This window comes from Neodiprion pinetum, unplaced genomic scaffold, assembly GCF_021155775.2.
Source record: "Neodiprion pinetum isolate iyNeoPine1 unplaced genomic scaffold, iyNeoPine1.2 ptg000083l, whole genome shotgun sequence".
NCBI lineage: Eukaryota > Metazoa > Arthropoda > Insecta > Hymenoptera > Diprionidae > Neodiprion > Neodiprion pinetum.
Genome location: NW_027184484.1, coordinates 240,001 through 260,067, shown reverse-complemented (window position 1 = coordinate 260,067; position 20,067 = coordinate 240,001). Strand labels below are relative to the sequence as shown.

The 20,067-nt window shown below is 25.8% G+C and overlaps 1 protein-coding gene across 1 annotated transcript; it reads right to left on the bottom strand.

Moving 5' to 3' along the window:
* Positions 1–225: 225 nt before the first annotated feature.
* On the bottom strand, positions 226–8,866 carry LOC124224077 (uncharacterized). Its single transcript, XM_046636518.2, has 8 exons — positions 8,704–8,866; positions 8,457–8,594; positions 5,903–6,007; positions 5,518–5,709; positions 5,115–5,172; positions 4,785–4,948; positions 812–3,016; positions 226–508 (listed from the first exon to the last, which is right to left on the bottom strand). The coding sequence occupies exons 1-8, from the start codon at positions 8,864–8,866 to the stop codon at positions 297–299; spliced, it is 3,237 nt and encodes a 1,078-aa protein (XP_046492474.2). The 3' UTR covers positions 226–296.
* Positions 8,867–20,067: the final 11,201 nt, after the last annotated feature.

The following is a 20,067-nucleotide window of genomic DNA, read 5'->3' as shown; positions in this document are numbered from 1 at the left end:
AGATCTGACATGCAGGTAAGTAATAAAATATTCTTTTTTCAGATCATCTAGTGAACACATACATAGGTAAGTAATAAAATCTTTTTTCTTCGTATCATCTCATGAACACATACATATTTGACTGATGAAGTCTTTTTTTTCAGATCATCTTGTGAACACATATATAGGTAAGTAATAAAATCTTCTTTTATCTTCAAATCATCTCATAAACACATACGTATTTGACTGATGACGTATTCTTTTCTTTTCAAATCATCTTACAAATACATGTACATATTTGAGTAATAAAGTATTCTTTAACGGTACATTTTTTTTCTTTCATTATGGATCCATGTCTTTACCTGCGGAGCCGTGCGCCCATGAAGACATTCATTTTGAGCAATGACATCACCAATGTCTGAGAGCGAGGGTAACTTCTTACCCGTTAAATATTTTCTGAAAGGTTTCAATACCGCAGCCTGTTCTTTGTTCGTCCATGAACGTCTACTTGTTGAACTGCACGTAGATCCTAAAAGTAAGCCGGAGAAATGGGCGTTAAATCATATGTGAAGCTTAATTCTTCAATTGTGTTCTTGAAAAAAAGCGCAGTCGTTTTTTTCTGCGTTGCACCAAGTGAGAACCGCACAAAAATTTTCGACAAGATCAATTTTTCATGCTTCGTTGTTCGATTGCACCTATTTTGAGTAATTTAAAAAGTCAAAAATCAATTTATTTTAACATTTCAGTAAGGCCCTGTTTAACAAAACACAGAATACAGGGTAATGCGCAGAATGATTCTATTATTATGCTGATATTTATGCTGATTTCTTACCATAACTTTGTTCATTATCAGTACTTTGAGCTGTACATGTTGTGACCTTCTTTTTACTGCCTGCAGTGGTCTTTTTCTTAGAACATGTTACCAAGTTAAAATCCTCATCCGGCACTTCCCGTACGACTTTTCTTCTTTTGCTGCCTGCAGTTGTTTTTTTTGAACTCCTTGACGAGTTAGAATCTTCATCCTGTACATCTTTTGTGACCTTTCTCTTACGATCGGTAGTTGCTTTTTTCGAAAGAGTATCAATCGACTTGCAATCAGCAACCTCATCCTGCGAAGTCTGCGAGCATTCAATACTTGGCTCATGACAATGATCGTCAACCAATTCTTCTTCCTCACTTTCGGTTGCACTCTTTTGATCCGTGCGTTGATCACTTGTGCTTCCCTGAGCAAGTTCCAGCAGTTTGGAAATTTTTACAATATCTCGCTGTGCAATTGGTTGGCGATAAATTTCCTTATGTATTTTGTCATGATGTCCCATAAAATTTGCCAAATCAGATACCTGAGTGTCAGACAAATTCAAATTAATACAATGCGTTGCAATGTGCTTCCTTAACGTTGTCCCCCGTAATGAGCTTGGCACTTTTGCACCGCAAGCTACGGATAAGTTTCGGAGTAAGTCACATGCACGCAAATATTTATGCCTCTCTGGATCGTTTGAGTGTAAGCCGAAGAAATATGGATTATTATCTGATACTTTTGCTTGGTGGCGAAATTTTTTAATCAGGTTCATACATTGAAGAGTGTCAGCGGGTACTAAAACTGGTACACCGCGACCAAGTTTGCCGCGAATCATAAAACGCACATAATTTCTAGCAAGACGTTGAGCCTCCGGTGTCATAGAATCGAAGACCTCTTTGTCTGTAAACGAGTCCATTCCTTCATGAGTTTCAAAATCTTCTATCTGAAGCCGCTCAATTTCACCTGGTCGACGTCGATTAAATATTTGCAGGGAAACCAATGTAACTTCTGCGAGCTTCTGCCATGCTGTATAACAAAATTTCTTTTCTAGAATCGTTGTGTATTTTGCTCGCTCAATCTTCAAATAATCTTGAAGGATTTTTATGTCTGTTGTACTAGGAAGTTGAACTTTTTTTCGTCTAATGTTCTGGCTTCGCGTTTCAGTCACCGCTTTATTTATTGAAGTACCATAATCCTCGCTGTGTAATTTCAAAAAATCTTCAACTTGTTTTTGTTTCTGTACATCTTCGGATTTGATGTACTTGGATCGTAGTATTTCACCAACCTGTTTCAATAGAGTTCCAAGAGTTGACGCAACTGTGGGATGCAAAAATTTCCTAGTCCGGGGCTCATACTCTGCCACCTCTTTGACTGCGACAATGCAGTTGTCGTAGTGTCCGGGTTTGTAAATTGATGCAAAGTCAGATATCTCAGCATTGATTCTTTTTATGGCGACGAGAAAGCGGCCCAACAGCCTTAGACGTGCTCGGATCATTGGAAAAAAATGTTGAGATACACTGTAACTCTCATACTGTTTGTTAGCAAATAAGATTATTAATTCGTCATAGCGAATGGTCCGGACTATGTCATCTTCACGCATGTATGCAAAGATTCTCACTATGACGTCAGCCTCTGCCTTCTCATGAATGCGAGCCATTATTGCTCGTCCTTTGACCATTATAATTCTACCATTTTCACCGCGAAGTTTTGTACAATGACGCCAATGATGACGAATGACCGACTTAGCGTACTGGCCTTTACATTTTGCACAAGGAATGAAATCTTTCGCAGTCTTCTTCATTCTTGGGTTAGGACGCCTGCATACTAACAACGAGCCATTATTGAATCTTCTATCTGTATTGAAAATGTGATTGCCATGTTTTCGAAGAGTCGCAATAATTTCTTGCCGTTCAGAATTACCTTTGGGGAGGCCAATGAATTTTTTGACATCCGCTTCATTACTGTGTACCGTTTCCAAATGTCTTGCTAACTTAGTCTGCATTTTGTGGCAGTACAAGCAAAAATATTTTTTTGTACTTGTCGAAGTTGAAGAATTGTCAACGATCAGATTGATATCATCAGGAGCTGACACTACCTTATTTGAAAATGTAAATGTAACAGGCTCCTCCTCAGATTTGTGACTTGGTGATTCTATTGATTCTTCGCTATCAGTAGTATCGCTCTCTTCTATCACTTGATAATCCTTGTCTTTTTCTAAGTAATCATCAAAAGTTTCATCTAGAACAATATTGCAAATAAGTATTACTCGGCACGATTCTCATGTGGTATTCTATCAGATGAGCCATTGTGAAATGAAATGGTATAAGTTAAATTCAAGTTATTGTTGAGGATAGCTCGACTGTGAGAGTAATACATAAGACTCTATTACTAATACCTGCTATTATTCATAGGAGGGTTCATTAGTGAATAAAGTCTCCTTTTCATGGAACAAATTCGGGGAGCAAATACATGCCGCAATTAATTTCAGAAAGCAGTGAAATTCGTTCATGCCAATGAAATGTATTCATTTCAGAACGTAATGAATTATGTCGAGATATGAATATGTATCGTCAAAATGAATTTAATTTACTGCGTTTTAAGACTTGCATTATTCAATTTTCCAAACTATTTTTTTGAAAAAAAAGATATTTTGTTTATCAATCGCCTGTTGCAGCACAATTTTTAAATAACATTCCACTGAAATGATCGATTAGACAAATCAATTCATACTAAAAATATGACTTCAAATATGATCATGTGACTTCAGCCACCTATGAAATGACTTCATCCCATGAAAAATTTCAAAGATTGGAGCAAAACCCTACTGAAAAAGTTCATGTGATAAATCACACTGTTATGACCGAAATCAGCATATATTTTATCATGTAACTTCACATGTAAATACGAATGGATACATCACAAATCACATGATAAATCATAGAATATCAAGTATCAGATAAAATACTTAACAAATTACATACCGAAACATATGATTTGTCATGTGATTTGTTACGTATTTTATCTGATACTTGATATTTTATGATTTATCATGTGATTTGTGATGTATCAATTCGTATTTACATGTTAAGTTACATGATGAAATATATGCTGATTTCGGTCATAACAGTATGTGATTTATCACATGAACTTTTTCAGTAGGGAAAAGTATCATACCAAGTTTCTATTTACCAAGTTTCGAGGTCCATAGTGCTTTGTGCGCTGGATTCTGCGCACTTGAATGTTTATATTCAAACGGAGATATCTCAAAAATTGATAATAATTTTAAAAAATAATAAATAATTTTCATTTCCCACAAAACCAACAGATTTGAGTGGTCAACCATGATTGCCAGGTGCAAAAAAATATTCAGTTCTTTCGACTGAGAACCCATCGATATTCATATCTATTTTTTACTCACAATCTGAAGATGAGATAGAAGTTTTGTATAAAATTATATCATGGAGGAACTAGCCAATTCAAAATTCTGAGAATTATATTCGACACGACTGGTGTCGCCATGATATAATTTTCCACCAAGTTTTTGCTTTACCTCCAAATAAGAAAACAAATAGATGATGTGAACATCAATGGGTTCTTAGTAAAAAAAAAGGCACGTTGAATATTTGTTTGTTCCTGAAAAATGCACTCGACCACTCTAATGTATTCTTGTTTTGTAGACAATGGAAGAACAAACATTTTTTACCCATTATAATTTTCGATACGAATTAGTTTCTGAGATACTTCCGTTGGAAAAACGTAATGTTCAGGTGTCTGTAATTCAATGCACAAACCACTATGGGCCATAACACTTAACAAAAGTATTCTAGTTGTATATCCTAATTGGTTGGAAATTTTTGGACTCTAGTAATATTTTGGCTGGCTGAAGTCGCGTAGAATGTTCCATACGTATTATTACGCTTTCAGGAATTTGTTTCAAGAATTACTTATAGCACTAAATTTCTTAGTGGCTCAGATACAAATATGTGTTGAATATCAGACTGTTCACCTTCGATGATATCAGTTGCAATATGTGACACGGTTGACTCTATAACTGTGGAGCTCAAAGGAGGCGGATTGTCAAGATCGAACGATTGTGGCGATTTCACAGCTTTTGGGTAATCATTGGACGATATCATATTATCAAGCTGATGTTCCATCGACATATTTAGCCTGAAAGTTCAATAGTGAATACGTGTGAGGGCAGAAAATCTAATTTATAGTCAGTTTGTTCTAACGTGTATTAAATAGATAAAGCGAATTATGGAAAATTCACTTCTTAGATGCATTATCCGTATTTGTATTACATTTATAATATATTGTTTTCATCAATACTTACAAATCATCAACAGAATTGCGGTGAACGTGAATATCCTGACCACGATTTTCTTCCAGATCTAACAAATAAGGAAATATGAAAATTGTAATGTTATTGTATTTTTTTTGATAATCAAGTGAACGTAGTTATGTTTTATAACATTGAAATGTTCATTTTACTGAAATTTAGTGATCATCATGTTGGTGTATACAGAGTGAGTTTTCTTCGGGGTCCGTAGAGTGAGGGGCTCATTGTACCCATACTTGTTATTGTCTGAATGCCGCTTACCACACAAATAGATAGACCTGCTATTGTGTGAGAGTAGCTAAGTAGGGATTTTCATTTAGTCGATCACATGTACAGGAAGAAGAACCCCTCCCTGTACGGATCCTGGAGAAAACTCACCCTGTATACTCATACGTACCAAATGACGAGAATCCATCCGTGGTATATGTGTTATCAGCTCTGCTTGGAGCTCTGAGTAAGTCGTAATTGACCGTTTCAATATTCACCACCCTTGGCTTGAGCGACGATAAGACCTTTGATTGAGTAGTCCTGAGTTCAGACACTTGTTTAGCTTTTAGCACATCAGCTTCGAGGAAGAATGAATCTTTGCCTGTAAAATAATATCGTTTTACACAATGATACGTTTATGAACGTTTTTGAAGTTCCAGCAACAATTTTATGTAACATCGTACTCGTGTCATGACGACGGTAAAAAAGTCAAAATTTAGTCGTTAGCCTAACCACCTAATTAGATGTGAATGATTGTAGATAATAAAATAGACATCACACTCCTGTAAACTTACCAGCATCTGTGGAACTTTCTCTAAATGAGAATTTGCAGAAAAGCCCATTTTCAGTGCTGTCAATATCTGGTAGGAAATCTTCATTCACAAACAGCTTATTACCATCTATAAATAACACCATGAAATAAAATTAGCAATTCTTCAAAAAGTATTGACACATAAAGTGATTTGTTATTGATGTTATGGGGGTATATACCATTAAATGAATTATTTGTGACATACTGATTTTATCCCAAAAAATGTTTGAAATCATCCAGTTTTATTCGAGAAGGTAAGTATTCTTCTAAGGCCCAATCAGCAAGTCGCAAGTGCAAGTAAGCATGTTTAAACCACATCGCTTTTAAGTATGAGATGCAGCAAAGACAAAAGTACTTATCAGAACCATTTAGGAAGATCGTTGCACCGATCAAGGACTTTCTGGTTTGTCATGGTTCAGAAAACATACCTTCATCATATCAAAGATGGAATTTTTGATACTGTTAACCGAATTTAAATAATCACCTGTTTTGAGTCAATATTCTAAAATTCACCAACTGTTGGTGACTATTTTCAATTTTTTAGGACTAAAATGAATGCATCAAAAAGTTTCACATTCGTACGATGAAGTTTTGTTTTATGAACCATTATAGACCAAAAAATTTTATTTAACATCTATGTAGCGGTCCACCTGAACCCTTACGATAAGTGTTTTTCTCTTCGCTACGTCTTATATTCAGCGACACTGGTTTGTGCATCCCAACTTGTACCTGATTGGGCTCTAAGAAGATGATGAACTCATGTAATGAAAGTAAGTAATTAGAGAAATGTTGTAGTATTGTAACGGCATCCAAAATCATTATCGCAGGTGAACGTTTCGTAGTCCACTTCTGAACAGTCACTATTTTCACCGGTTGTCGTGAAGAATTAGAACCATTGTTGGCCCAATCTTGGAATTTTTGGCCCTCGATTGTTCATGAGAAATGTCTCTATCAGATTAGGATGGGACTTGTTGATAAACCAATTTTCGTATGAAATAATTGAAAAAAAAGCTAGAAATATTTTAAAACAGGAAAAAAAATCAAAAAAATTGAATAACTCAGGTAAATCTTGCAATATCGAACAGTTCAATGTGCATCAGATAGGGGCATCTCTCATGAACAATTGAGAACCAAAAATTTCAAGATCGGTCCAATGGTGGTCCTGATTTTTTACGACACCGAGTGATTTTGTATTTTTCCATCTTTAGCATAGCCACTATTAAACTGAAAGTTATATATCATGTAAAATATAGATAGGGAAGGTCAAACTATTCTCAAAATCATAATTTTTTTGGATTTCATCAGAATCCTCAATGGCAGAAAAAAAAAAAATTTCCTTTTGAAAATTCCAGCCTATTCAAAGGTGCATACTCGTATACCCCCTTAATTAATTAATTGAATTTTCAAAAAGACTAAAGTACCTCACAAATATGAAAAAAACAAACAAATCTTTTACCAGTTTTCTATCATGTTATTCAGGTTTGGCGGACTCTGTTTAATTCTTGGACTTTGTTTTGGAATATACGGTGTGATTTGGGTTAAACTGACCATATTTTGAGGGTAGATTTTTGGTGAAAATCCAAGACCGAAAAGCCGTTATGAAAAATTTGAGAGACCAATAGTTTGAGAGTTGAAAAATATCGTAGTCCACGAGTCACAGAGCCTATATATGATCAAGACAAGACTCGCTAATGAGTAAAAACCTAGCAACGCTTGTGGTGAATCGAATATCTGTCAAAATTTTATTTTGATTTCTTATTGCAGTATTAGGTCATTGTCTTTCATTCGTGTGACGATGTCCAGGTACTTTTGCTATTACCTAAATTTGGTTGGGTCTTCTGCTGAGTAGCTCCCGGAATCCAGGTCAACCGCTTCAGTTCTCAAGATCCAGGCTGCCTGTTTCGTGGCTCTAGACATCCACGTTGTTCGCTGTGTAATTTTCAGGGTCCGGATCAACTATTTTGTACTTTCCAAGATCCAGGTCGCCTGCTTCATATTTATCGACAAAAACTATGAAGCGGAGCACTCGGATCCTGGAAACTGTGAAGTTTTTAACTTGGATCCCAGAAACTTCAAGACAGTGAACCTAGCTAGCGACAACCACGAACCAAGTCACCTGGAGTCTGGGAAGTATCCAGCGGTAGACCTGACCAAAAATAACCTACAGCAAATGTATCTGGACATTGTCACGTGAATCAAAGACCAAAACCAAATGCTCAACCAGAAATGAATCTCGAATCATCGCCAATATTCAACTTGCTAGAAGCACAGCCAAGTTTTGGCTCAGAAGCCAGCCGCCTACTCATGTACAAGCTCTGTGAATAGTTGACGTTGATATTTTTTAGCTCTCATACTATCGGTCCCTTGAATTTTGTCGTGAAGAACTTTTAGTCTTGGATTTTTACAATGAATCGACCATTACAATATGGCCTACTAAACTTGAATCACCCATATAATGGTTTTGGAATTGACAAATTATAAGCTAACCAGATTTTTTGTAATATTTGTAATATAATGCGGAAACTACTTTGATTTACCTTCTAGGTTACTTTTCGCTTGTTGCAATAGACGAGAACTGGAAGAGCGTGTGCCTGTGTACGTAACTTTTTCGAGATGAACGTGGGGTAAATCAGTCTGAAGATGCTGTAGTACTTCGTTGAGTAGTTCAAGATTAGCTGTTAATTATGGAAACGAAAGTCAGATTGCGACAACACTGAGAAATAGGTAGTTCTCACAATAAGCTCGTAAGGTTTCTGAAAGATATTTTCACAGCGTTCAACTTACCGCTTAAGATAAGAACATGTGCAGCATATTTCTTGCGATCTTTGTACCTCACGGCGTGGTGATTTTTTTTTGTCACACTTATATCCGTCAATTTACAGATGTAAACAATGCCATCCGTAAATTGGACGATCGCCATCGCGTTTTTATGCGCCTTCGGCGGCATATTATAGGTATATTCGACACTTTTTGGTATTTGATCTGCAAGCACCACATTAGCTGCTAAGAACAGCTATTCCACGGGCACGCCGTTAAATTGAAGGTCCTTTAGAGGTGGGGATTCCCGAAGCATCACACTGGGCGCCACTGGGTTCCTAAAAGCATCGCTTCAAAAACAGAGCAGACTGCCAATCATAGAAGCCGAGACATGTAGTTAGCCAATGGCAAGGGCTTCACGGTTTAAGTTGGCTTTTCACTTAGCGTCAAACTGACGCTCGCATTGCGAACTGAATTAATAGTATATTGTGTTATAAGGAGACTAACTCGATCTTTAGCAGCCGAGCGTGAGTTTGCAATATGAGTCGTAGGCGAGCGTGCACACGAGCCGAAGGCGAGTGTGCATACGCGAGACAAAGACGAATATTGCAAATACGCGAGGCGCAAAGACCGAGTGGTCTCCTTATAGCACACGATATTTTATATAACAAAAGCATGTTACGCGATTTTTCATGAAACCGAGGTTAGGTTGAAGCGTCGGGACTGTCAGACTTATCTGCGAATGCGCATGCGCAGAGTACGTATTCGGGCACGTCCTAGGAGCTTAAGTCGCACTTTATTGTACAGTTTCACACCATTAGAGGCCTAGGAGTTTGAGTTGCACTTTATTGTACAGTTTCACACCCCCCCACCACTCATCTCCTTCACCATCGCATAACCGGCCACTTAAGGTTCGGAAAACAAGCATGAAAAAACGCGTAAAACATGCTTGCGTTATATAAAAAAATTAAAGAACACTTACGACAACTACCATTATGAGATTATGTGGTAATATGAGCTAATTGTATAAAATCATTCTCTCGTATGAGCCAATCGATATAAAATAACGTCTCCATAGAAGCCAGTTGATATAGAATTATGTCCTTGTATAAGTCGAACGATACAAAATCATACCCTTATATTAGCCAATTCATACAAAATTCTGTCCGTGTATTAACCGATTCGTAAACAACTATGTCCCTGTATTACCCGAATGGTAAAAAAATCTAGTCCTTGAAACAGCCAGTTGATATGAAATTGTGTTCCTGTACGATTCCAATCGTATAAAGTAATGTCCTCGTATGTGTCGATACATGATAGATTTTGTCTTCATACACGCCAATTTTGGGGAGACTTCAAAACAGCCATTGAACATTATATGTCGATTAAAATCTGAACCAATGACTTTTTTTCAATTAAAATGTTTACATATGACACGTTTTACTATTCTAAATGAAATTTCGTGATAAGATATATACCTTAGAAAAAGTCCTCAAACCATACTTTGGACATACATATATATATATATATATATATATATATATATATATATATATATATATATATATATATGTGTATATACATATATATGTCTTAATATATATATATATATATATACATATATGTATATATATATTCATATATATCTATATCATACAATAATATAATGAAATACGAATGAAGGTAATTGAGGTAAATAATGTAATAAAATGAAAAATGATTGTGAATGTAAATAAGTATAAAAAAATGAAATAAAAAATATGCGAATAATTAAAAATATTTAGGATTTTTCTGATAACTACACATAATTTTGAAAAATTGAAATAATGAAAAAATAATTTTTCTCTTTCAATTTCCCATTTTTTAGAAGTAAACTGAAAATCATGATATACATATGTATATATATATGTATATGTGTATATATGTATATGTACATATATATGTATATATATATACATTTATAAACATACATATATATATATATATATATATATATATATATATAGATATATGTATGTATATATATATATATATATGTATATTTGTATATATATATATTTATTAACATGTCTTTATATAATACATCCGTGTAATAGGATATAAATAAAAATAATGAAGGTGAATCATGTAATGAAATGAAAAATGATTGTGAATGGAAAAAAATTATAAAAAAATAAAATGAAATAAAAAATATGCGAATAATTAAAAGTATTCAGGATTTTTCTGATAATTATACATAATTTTGAAAAATCGAAATAATGTGAGTGAAATTTTTTTCTTTTCAATTTTCCATCTCTGAAAAGTAAATTGAAATTCATAAAATACATATGTATATATATATGTATATATATATATATACATATACATGCATATATATATATATATACATATATATGTATATATATATTTATATATATTCATATTATACATTATTATAATAAAATATAAATGAAGGTAATTGAGGTAAATAATGTAATCAAATAAAAAATGATTGCGAATGGAAATAATTATGAAAAAATGAAATGAAAAATATGCGAATAATTAAAAATATTTAGGATTTTTCTAATAATTTTACATAATTCTGAAAAATTGAAATAATAAGAAAAAAATTTTTTTTTATTTAGATTTCCCATTTTTTGAAAGTGAATTGAAAATTATTATATACATACGTATATATATATATATATATACATATATATACATACATATATATATATATATACATATATATGTATATATATATTTATATATATTCATATTATACATCAATATAAGAAAATATAAATGAAGGTAATTGAGGTCAATAATGTAATCAAATAAAAAATGATTGTGAATTGATATAATTATAAAAAAATGTAATAAAATAAAAAATAAGCAAATAATTCAAAATATTCAGGATTTTTCTGATAACTACACATAATTTTGAAAAATTGAAATAATGAAAAAAAAATTTTTTTTTTCCAATTTCCCATTTTTTAGAAGTAAACTGAAAATCATGTTATACATATGTATATATATATGTATATGTGTATGTATATATATGTACATATATATGTATATATATATATACATACATAAACATACATATATATAAATATATATATATATATATATATATAAATAGATAAATGTATGTATATATATATATATATGTATATATGTATATATATATATATTTATTAACATGTCTTCATATAATACATCCGTGTAATAGGATATAAATAAAAATAATGAAGGTAAATCATGTAATGAAATGAAAAATGATTGTGAATGAAAAAAAATTATGAAAAAATAAACTGAAATAAAAAATATGCGAATAATTGAGAATATTTAGGATTTTTCTGATAATTTTACATAATTTTGAAAAATTGAAATGACGTGAGAAAAAATTTTTTTTTTTTCAATTTCCCGTTTTTTGAAAGTGAATTGAAAATTATAATATACATGCGTATATATATACATGTATATATATATATATATATATATATATATATATATATATATATATATATATATATATATATTTATATGCGTATATACACATATGTATACATATACATATATATATATATATACATATATATTTATATATATTTTTAATATACATTAATATAATACAATACAAATGAAGGTAATTGAGGTAAATAATGTAATAAAATGGAAAATGATTGTCAATAAAAAAAATTATGAAAAAAAAAATAAAATAAAGAATATGCGAATAATCAAAAATATTCAGGATTTTTCTAATAATTATACATAATTTTGAAAATTTGAAATAATGTGAGAAGATTTTTTTTTTCAATTTCCCATTTTTTAAAAGTGAATTGAAAATCATGATATACATTTGTATATATATATGTATATATATATACATATATATATATAGATATATATACATACATATATACATACATATATATATATATATATCTACATATATATATATATATATATATATATATATGTATACATATATACATATATATATACAGATATGTATGTATGTATATATTTATATATATTTATATTATACAATTATATGATAAAATATAAATGAAGGTAATTGAGGTGAATAATGTAATAAAATAAAAAATAATCGTGAATGGAAAAAATTATGAAAAAATGAAATAGAATGAAAAATATGGGAATAATTGAAAATATTCAGGATTTTTCTAATAATTATACATAATTTTGAAAAATTGAAATAATGAGAAAAAAATTTTTTTTTCTCAATTTCTCATTTTTCAGAAGTAAACTGAGAATCATGATATACATATGTATATATATATGTATATATATATACATATATACATATATATATATATATATATATATATATATATATATATATATATATGTGTATATATACATATGTATTAATCTATATATATATATATATATATATATACATATATGTACATATATATTCATATATATCTATATCATACAATAATATAATGAAATACGAATGAAGGTAATTGAGGTAAATAATGTAATAGAATGAAAAATGATTGTGAATGGAAAAAATTATAAAAAAATGAAATACAATAAAAAATAAGCGAATGATTAAAAATATTCAGAATTTTTTCAATAATTCTACATAATTTTCAAAAATTGGTATATTGTGGAAAAAATTTTTGTTTTTCAATGACCCTCTTTTTAAAGGTAAATTGAAAATTATAAAATACATATGTATATATATATGTACATATATATATACATATATATACATGCATATATATATATATATACATATATATGTATATATATATTTATATATCCATATTATACATTATTAAAATAAAATATAAATGAAGGTAATTGAGGTAAATAATGTATTCAAATAAAAAATGATTGTGAATGGAAATAATTATGAAAAAATGAAATAAAAAATATGCGAATAATCAAAAATATTTAGGATTTTCCTAATAATTTGACATAATTTTAAAAAATTGAAATGACGTGAGAAAAAATTTTTTTTTCTTCAATTTCCCGTTTTTTGAAAGTGAATTGGAAATTATGATATACATGCGTATATATAAACATGTATATATATATACATATATATATATATATATATATATATATATATTTATACATACATATATATATATACATACATATATCTATATATTTATGTGTATATATATGTATGTATAAATATACATATATACATATATATGTATATATATATTTATATATATTTATATTATACATTATTATAATAAAATATAAATGAAGGTAATTGAGGTGAATAATGTAATCAAATAAAAAATGATTGTGAATGGAAATAATTATAAAAAAATGAAATAACAAATATGCGAATAAGTAAAAATATTTAGGATTTTTCTAATAATTTTACATAATTTTCAAAAATTGAAATATTGTGAAAAAAAATTTTTTTTCCAATTACCCCCTTTTTAAAAGTAAATTGAAAATAATAATATACATACGTATATATATATGTATATATATATATATATATATATATATATATATATATATATATATATATATATATATATATATATATATATATATATATATATATATATATATATATATGTGTATATACACATATGTATACATATACATATATATATATAGACATATATACATACATATATACATACATATATATATATATATACATATATATATACATATATATATATATATATATATGTATACATATATACATATATATATACAGATATGTATGTATGTATATATTTATATATATTTATATTATACAATTATATAATAAAATATAAATGAAGGTAATTGAGGTGAATGATGTAATAAAATAAAAAATAATCGTGAATGGAAAAAATTATGAAAAAATAAAATAGAATAAAAAATATGGGAATAATTAAAAATATTCAGGATTTTTCTAATAATTATACATAATTTTAAAAAATTGAAATAATGAAAAAAAAATTTTTTTTTCTCAATTTCCCATTTTTTAGAAGTAAACTGAGAATCATGATATACATATGTATATATATATGAATATATATATACATATATGTATATATATATATATATATATATAATAATACATACATATATAAACACATATATATATATATATATATATATATATTTATTAACATGTCCTTCTTTTATACATCCATGTAATGGGATATAGAAAAAAATAATAAAGGTGGATTATGTGATGAAATAAAAAATGATTGTGAATGGATAAAATTATAAAAAAATAAAATGAAATAAAAAATATGCAAATAAATGAAAATATTCAGGATTTTTCTAATAATTATACATAATTTTGAAAAATTGAAATAATGTAAGAAAAATTTTTTTTTATTTGGATTTTCCATTTTTTAAAAGTAAATTGAAAATTATAATATACATACGTATATATATATGTATATATATATACATATATATTCATATATATTTATAATATACATTAATATAATACAATACAAATGTAGGTAATTGAGGTAAATAATGTAATAGAATGAAAAATGATCGTGAATGGAAAAAAATATGAAAAATGAAAAAGAACAAAAAATATGCGAATAATTAAAAATATTCAGGATTTTTCTAATGATTATACATGATTTTGAAAAATTGAAATGATGTGAGAAAAATTTTTTTTTTTAATTTCCCATTTTTTGAAAGTAAATTGAAAATCATGATATACATATGTATATATATATATACATGTGTATATATATATATGTATGAATATATATATATATATATATATACATATATATGTAAATCTATATTTATATATATTTATATCTCACATTAATATAATGAAATATGAATAAAGGTAATATAGGTAAATAATGTAATGAAATAAAAAATGATCGTTAATAAAAAAAATTATGAAAAAAAAAAATAAAATAAAAAATATGCGAATAATTGAAAATATTCAGGATTTTTCTAATAATTATACATAATTTTGAAAAATTAGAATAATGTGAGGAAAATTTTTTTCTTTTCAATTTTCCATTTTTTGAAGGGAAATTGAAAATTATAATATACATATGTATATATATATATGTGTATATATATACATATATATACATACATATATATACATATATACATATATATGTATATATATATTTATATATATTCATATTATACATTATTATAATAAAATATAAATGAAGGTAATTGAGGTAAATAATGTAATCAATTAAAAAATGATTGTGAATAGAAATAATTATAAAAAAATAAAATAAAAAATAAGCGAATTATTAAAAATATTCAGAATTTTTTTAATAATTCTAGATAATTTTCAAAAATTGAAATATTGTGGAGAAAATTTTTTTTTTCAATTACCCTCTTTTTGAAAGTGAATTGAAAATTATAATATACATATGTATATATATATGTATATATATATATACATATATATACATACATATATATACATATATACATATATATGTATATATATATTTATATATATTCATAATATACATTATTATAATAAAATATAAATGAAGGTCTTTGAGGTAAATAATGTAATCAAATAAAAAATGATTGTGAATGGAAATAATTATAAAAAAATTAAATAAAAAATATGCGAATAATTAAAAATATTTAGGATTTCACTAATTATTTTACATAATTTTGAAAAATTGGAATAATGTAAGAAAAATTTTTTTTTATTTAGATTTCCCATTTCTAAAAGTAAATTGAAAATTATAATATACGTACGTATATATATATATGTATATATATATACATATATATATATATATATATATATATGTGTATATATATATATGTATATATATATATATATATATATACATATATACATATATATTCATATATATTCATAATATACATTAATATAATACAATACAAATGAAGGTAATTGAGGTAAATAACGTAATAAAATGAGAAATGATTGTAAATGGAAAAAATTATTAAGAAATGAAATAAAATAAAAAATAAGCGGATAATTTAAAATATTCAGAATTTTTTTAATAATTCTACATAATTTTCAAAAATTGAAATATTGTTAAAAAATTTTTTTTTTTCCAATGACCCTCTTTTTAAAAGTGAATTGAAAATTATAATATACATATGTATATATACATATATATATATATATATACATATATATACATACATATATATATATATACATATATATGTATATATATATTTATATATATTCATATTATACATTGATATAATAAAATATGAATGAAGGTAATAGGGGTAAATAATGTAATCAAATAAAAAATGATTGTAAATGGATATAATTATAAAAAAATGAAATAAAATAAAAAATAAGCAGATAATTCAAAATGTTCAGGATTTTCCTGATAACTACACATAATTTTGAAAAATTGAAATAATGAAAAAAAAATTTTTTTTTCCAATTTCCCATGATTTAGAAGTAAACTGAAAATCATGATATACATATGTATATATATACGTATATGTGTATATATGTATATGTACATATATATGTATATATATATATATATATACATATATAAACATACATATATATATATATATATATATATATATATATATATATATATATATATATATATAGATATATGTATGTATATATATATATATATGTATATTTGTATATATATATATTTATTAACATGTCCTTATGTAATACATCCGTGTAATAGGATATAAATAAAAATAATGAAGGTGAATCATGTAATGAAATGAAAAATGATTGTGAATGGGAAAAAATTATAAAAAAATAAAATGAAATAGAAAATATGCGAATAATTAAAAATATTCAGGATTTTTCCTGATAATTATACATAATTTTAAAAAATTAAAATAATGTGAGTAAAATTTTTTTCTTTTCAATTTTCCATCTCTGAAAAGTAAATTGAAATTTATAAAATACATATGTATATATATATGTATATATATATATACATATATATACATGCATATATTTATATATATACATATATATGTATATATATATTTATATATATTCATATTATGCATTATTATAATAAAATATAAATGAAGGTAATTGAGGTAAATGATGTAATCAAATAAAAAATGATTGTGAATAGAAATAATTATAAAAAAATGAAATAAAAAATATGCGAATTATTATAAATATTTAGGATTTTTCTAATAATTTTACATAATTTTGAAAAATTGAAATAATGTGAGAAAATTTTTTTTTTTTCAATTTTCCTCATTTTGAAAGTATATTGAAAATTAAAATATACATATACATATATATGTATATGTATATATATACATATATAAACATACATATATATATGTATATATACATATATATATATATATGTATATATATATATATATGTATATATGTATATATATATATTTATTTACATGTCTTTATATCATACATCCATGTCATAGGATATAAATAAAAATGATGAAGGTGAATTATGTGATAAAATGAAAAATACTTGTGAATGGAAAAAATTATGAAAAAATAAAATAAAAAAAAAAATATGCGAAGAATTAAAAATATTCAGGATTTTTCTAATAATTATACATAATTTTGAAAAATTGAAATAATATGAGTAAAATTTTCTTCTTTTCAATTTTCCATCTCTGAAAAGCAAATTGAAATTTATAAAATCCATATGTATATATATATGTATATATATTTACATATATATACATGCATATATATATATATATACATATATATGTATATATATATTTATATATATTCATATTATACATTATTATAATAAAATATAAATGAAGGTAATTGAGGTGAATGATGTAATAAAATAAAAAATAATCGTGAATGAAAAAAATTATGAAAAAATAAAATAGAATAAAAAATATGGGAATAATTAAAAATATTCAGGATTTTTCTAATAATTATACATAATTTTGAAAAATTGAAATAATGAAAAAAAAATTTTTTCTTCTCAATTTCCCATTTTTTAGAAGTGAACTGAGAATCATGATATACATATGTATATATATACATACATATATATACATATATACATATATATGTATATATATATTTATATATTCATATTATACATTATTATAATAAAATATGAATGAAGGTAATTAAGGTAAATAATGTAATCAATTCAAAAATGATTGTGAATAGAAATAATTATAAAAAAATAAAATAAAAAATAAGCGAATTATTCAAAATATTCAGAATTTTTTCAATAATTCTAGATAATTTTCAAAAATTGAAATATTGTGGAGAAAATTTTTTTTTTCCAATAACCCTCTTTTTGAAAGTGAATTGAAAATTATAATATACATATGTATATATATATGTATATATATATATACATATATATACATACATATATATACATATATACATATATATGTATATATATATTTATATATAATCATATTATACATCATTATAATAAAATATAAATGAAGGTCATTGAGGTAAATAATGTAATCAAATAAAGAATGATTGTAAATGGATATAATTATAAAAAAATGAAATAAAATAAAAAATAAGCAAATAATTCAAAATATTCAGGATTTTTCTGATAACTACACATAATTTTGAAAAATTGAAATAATGAAAAAAAAATTTTTTTTTTCCAATTTCCCATGTTTTAGAAGTAAACTGAAAATTATGATATACATATGTATATATATATGTATATGTGTATATATGTATATGTACATATATATGTATATATATATATACATATATAAACATACATATATATATATATATATATATATATATATATATATATATATATATAGATATATGTATGTATATATATATATATATGTATATTTGTATATATATATATTTATTAACATGTCTTTATATAATACATCCGTGTAATAGGATATAAATAAAAATAATGAAGGTGAATCATGTAATGAAATGAAAAATGATTGTGGATGGAAAAAAATTATAAAAAAATAAAATCAGATAGAAAATATGCGAATAATTAAAAATATTCAGGATTTTTCCTGATAATTATACATAATTTTGAAAAATTAAAATGATGTGAGTGAAATTTTTTTCATCTCAATTTTCCATCTCTGAAAAGTAAATTGAAATTTATAAAATACATATGTATATATATATGTATATATATATATACATATATATACATGCATATATATATATATATACATATATATGTATATATATATTTATATATATTCATATTATACATTATTATAATAAAATATAAATGAAGGTAATTGAGGTAAATAATGTAATCAAATAAAAAATGATTGTAAATGGAAAAAATCATGAAAAAATAAAATAAAATAGAGAATATGCGATTAATTAAAAATATTCAGGATTTTTCTAATAATTATACATAATTTTGAAAAATTGAAATGACGTGAGAAAAAATTTTTTTTTCTTCATTTTCCCGTTTTTTGAAAGTGAATTTAAAA

Coding starts and splice junctions, on each gene's coding strand:
- LOC124224077 (XM_046636518.2), bottom strand. CDS start 8,866: ATGCCGCCGAAGGCGCATAAAAACGCGATGGCGATCGTCCAATTTACG. Junction 6,008..8,456: donor AGCGAAAAGTAACCTAGAAG/GTAAATCAAAGT, acceptor TGTTATTTATAG/ATGGTAATAAGCTGTTTGTG. Junction 5,710..5,902: donor AGAAAGTTCCACAGATGCTG/GTAAGTTTACAG, acceptor ATTATTTTACAG/GCAAAGATTCATTCTTCCTC.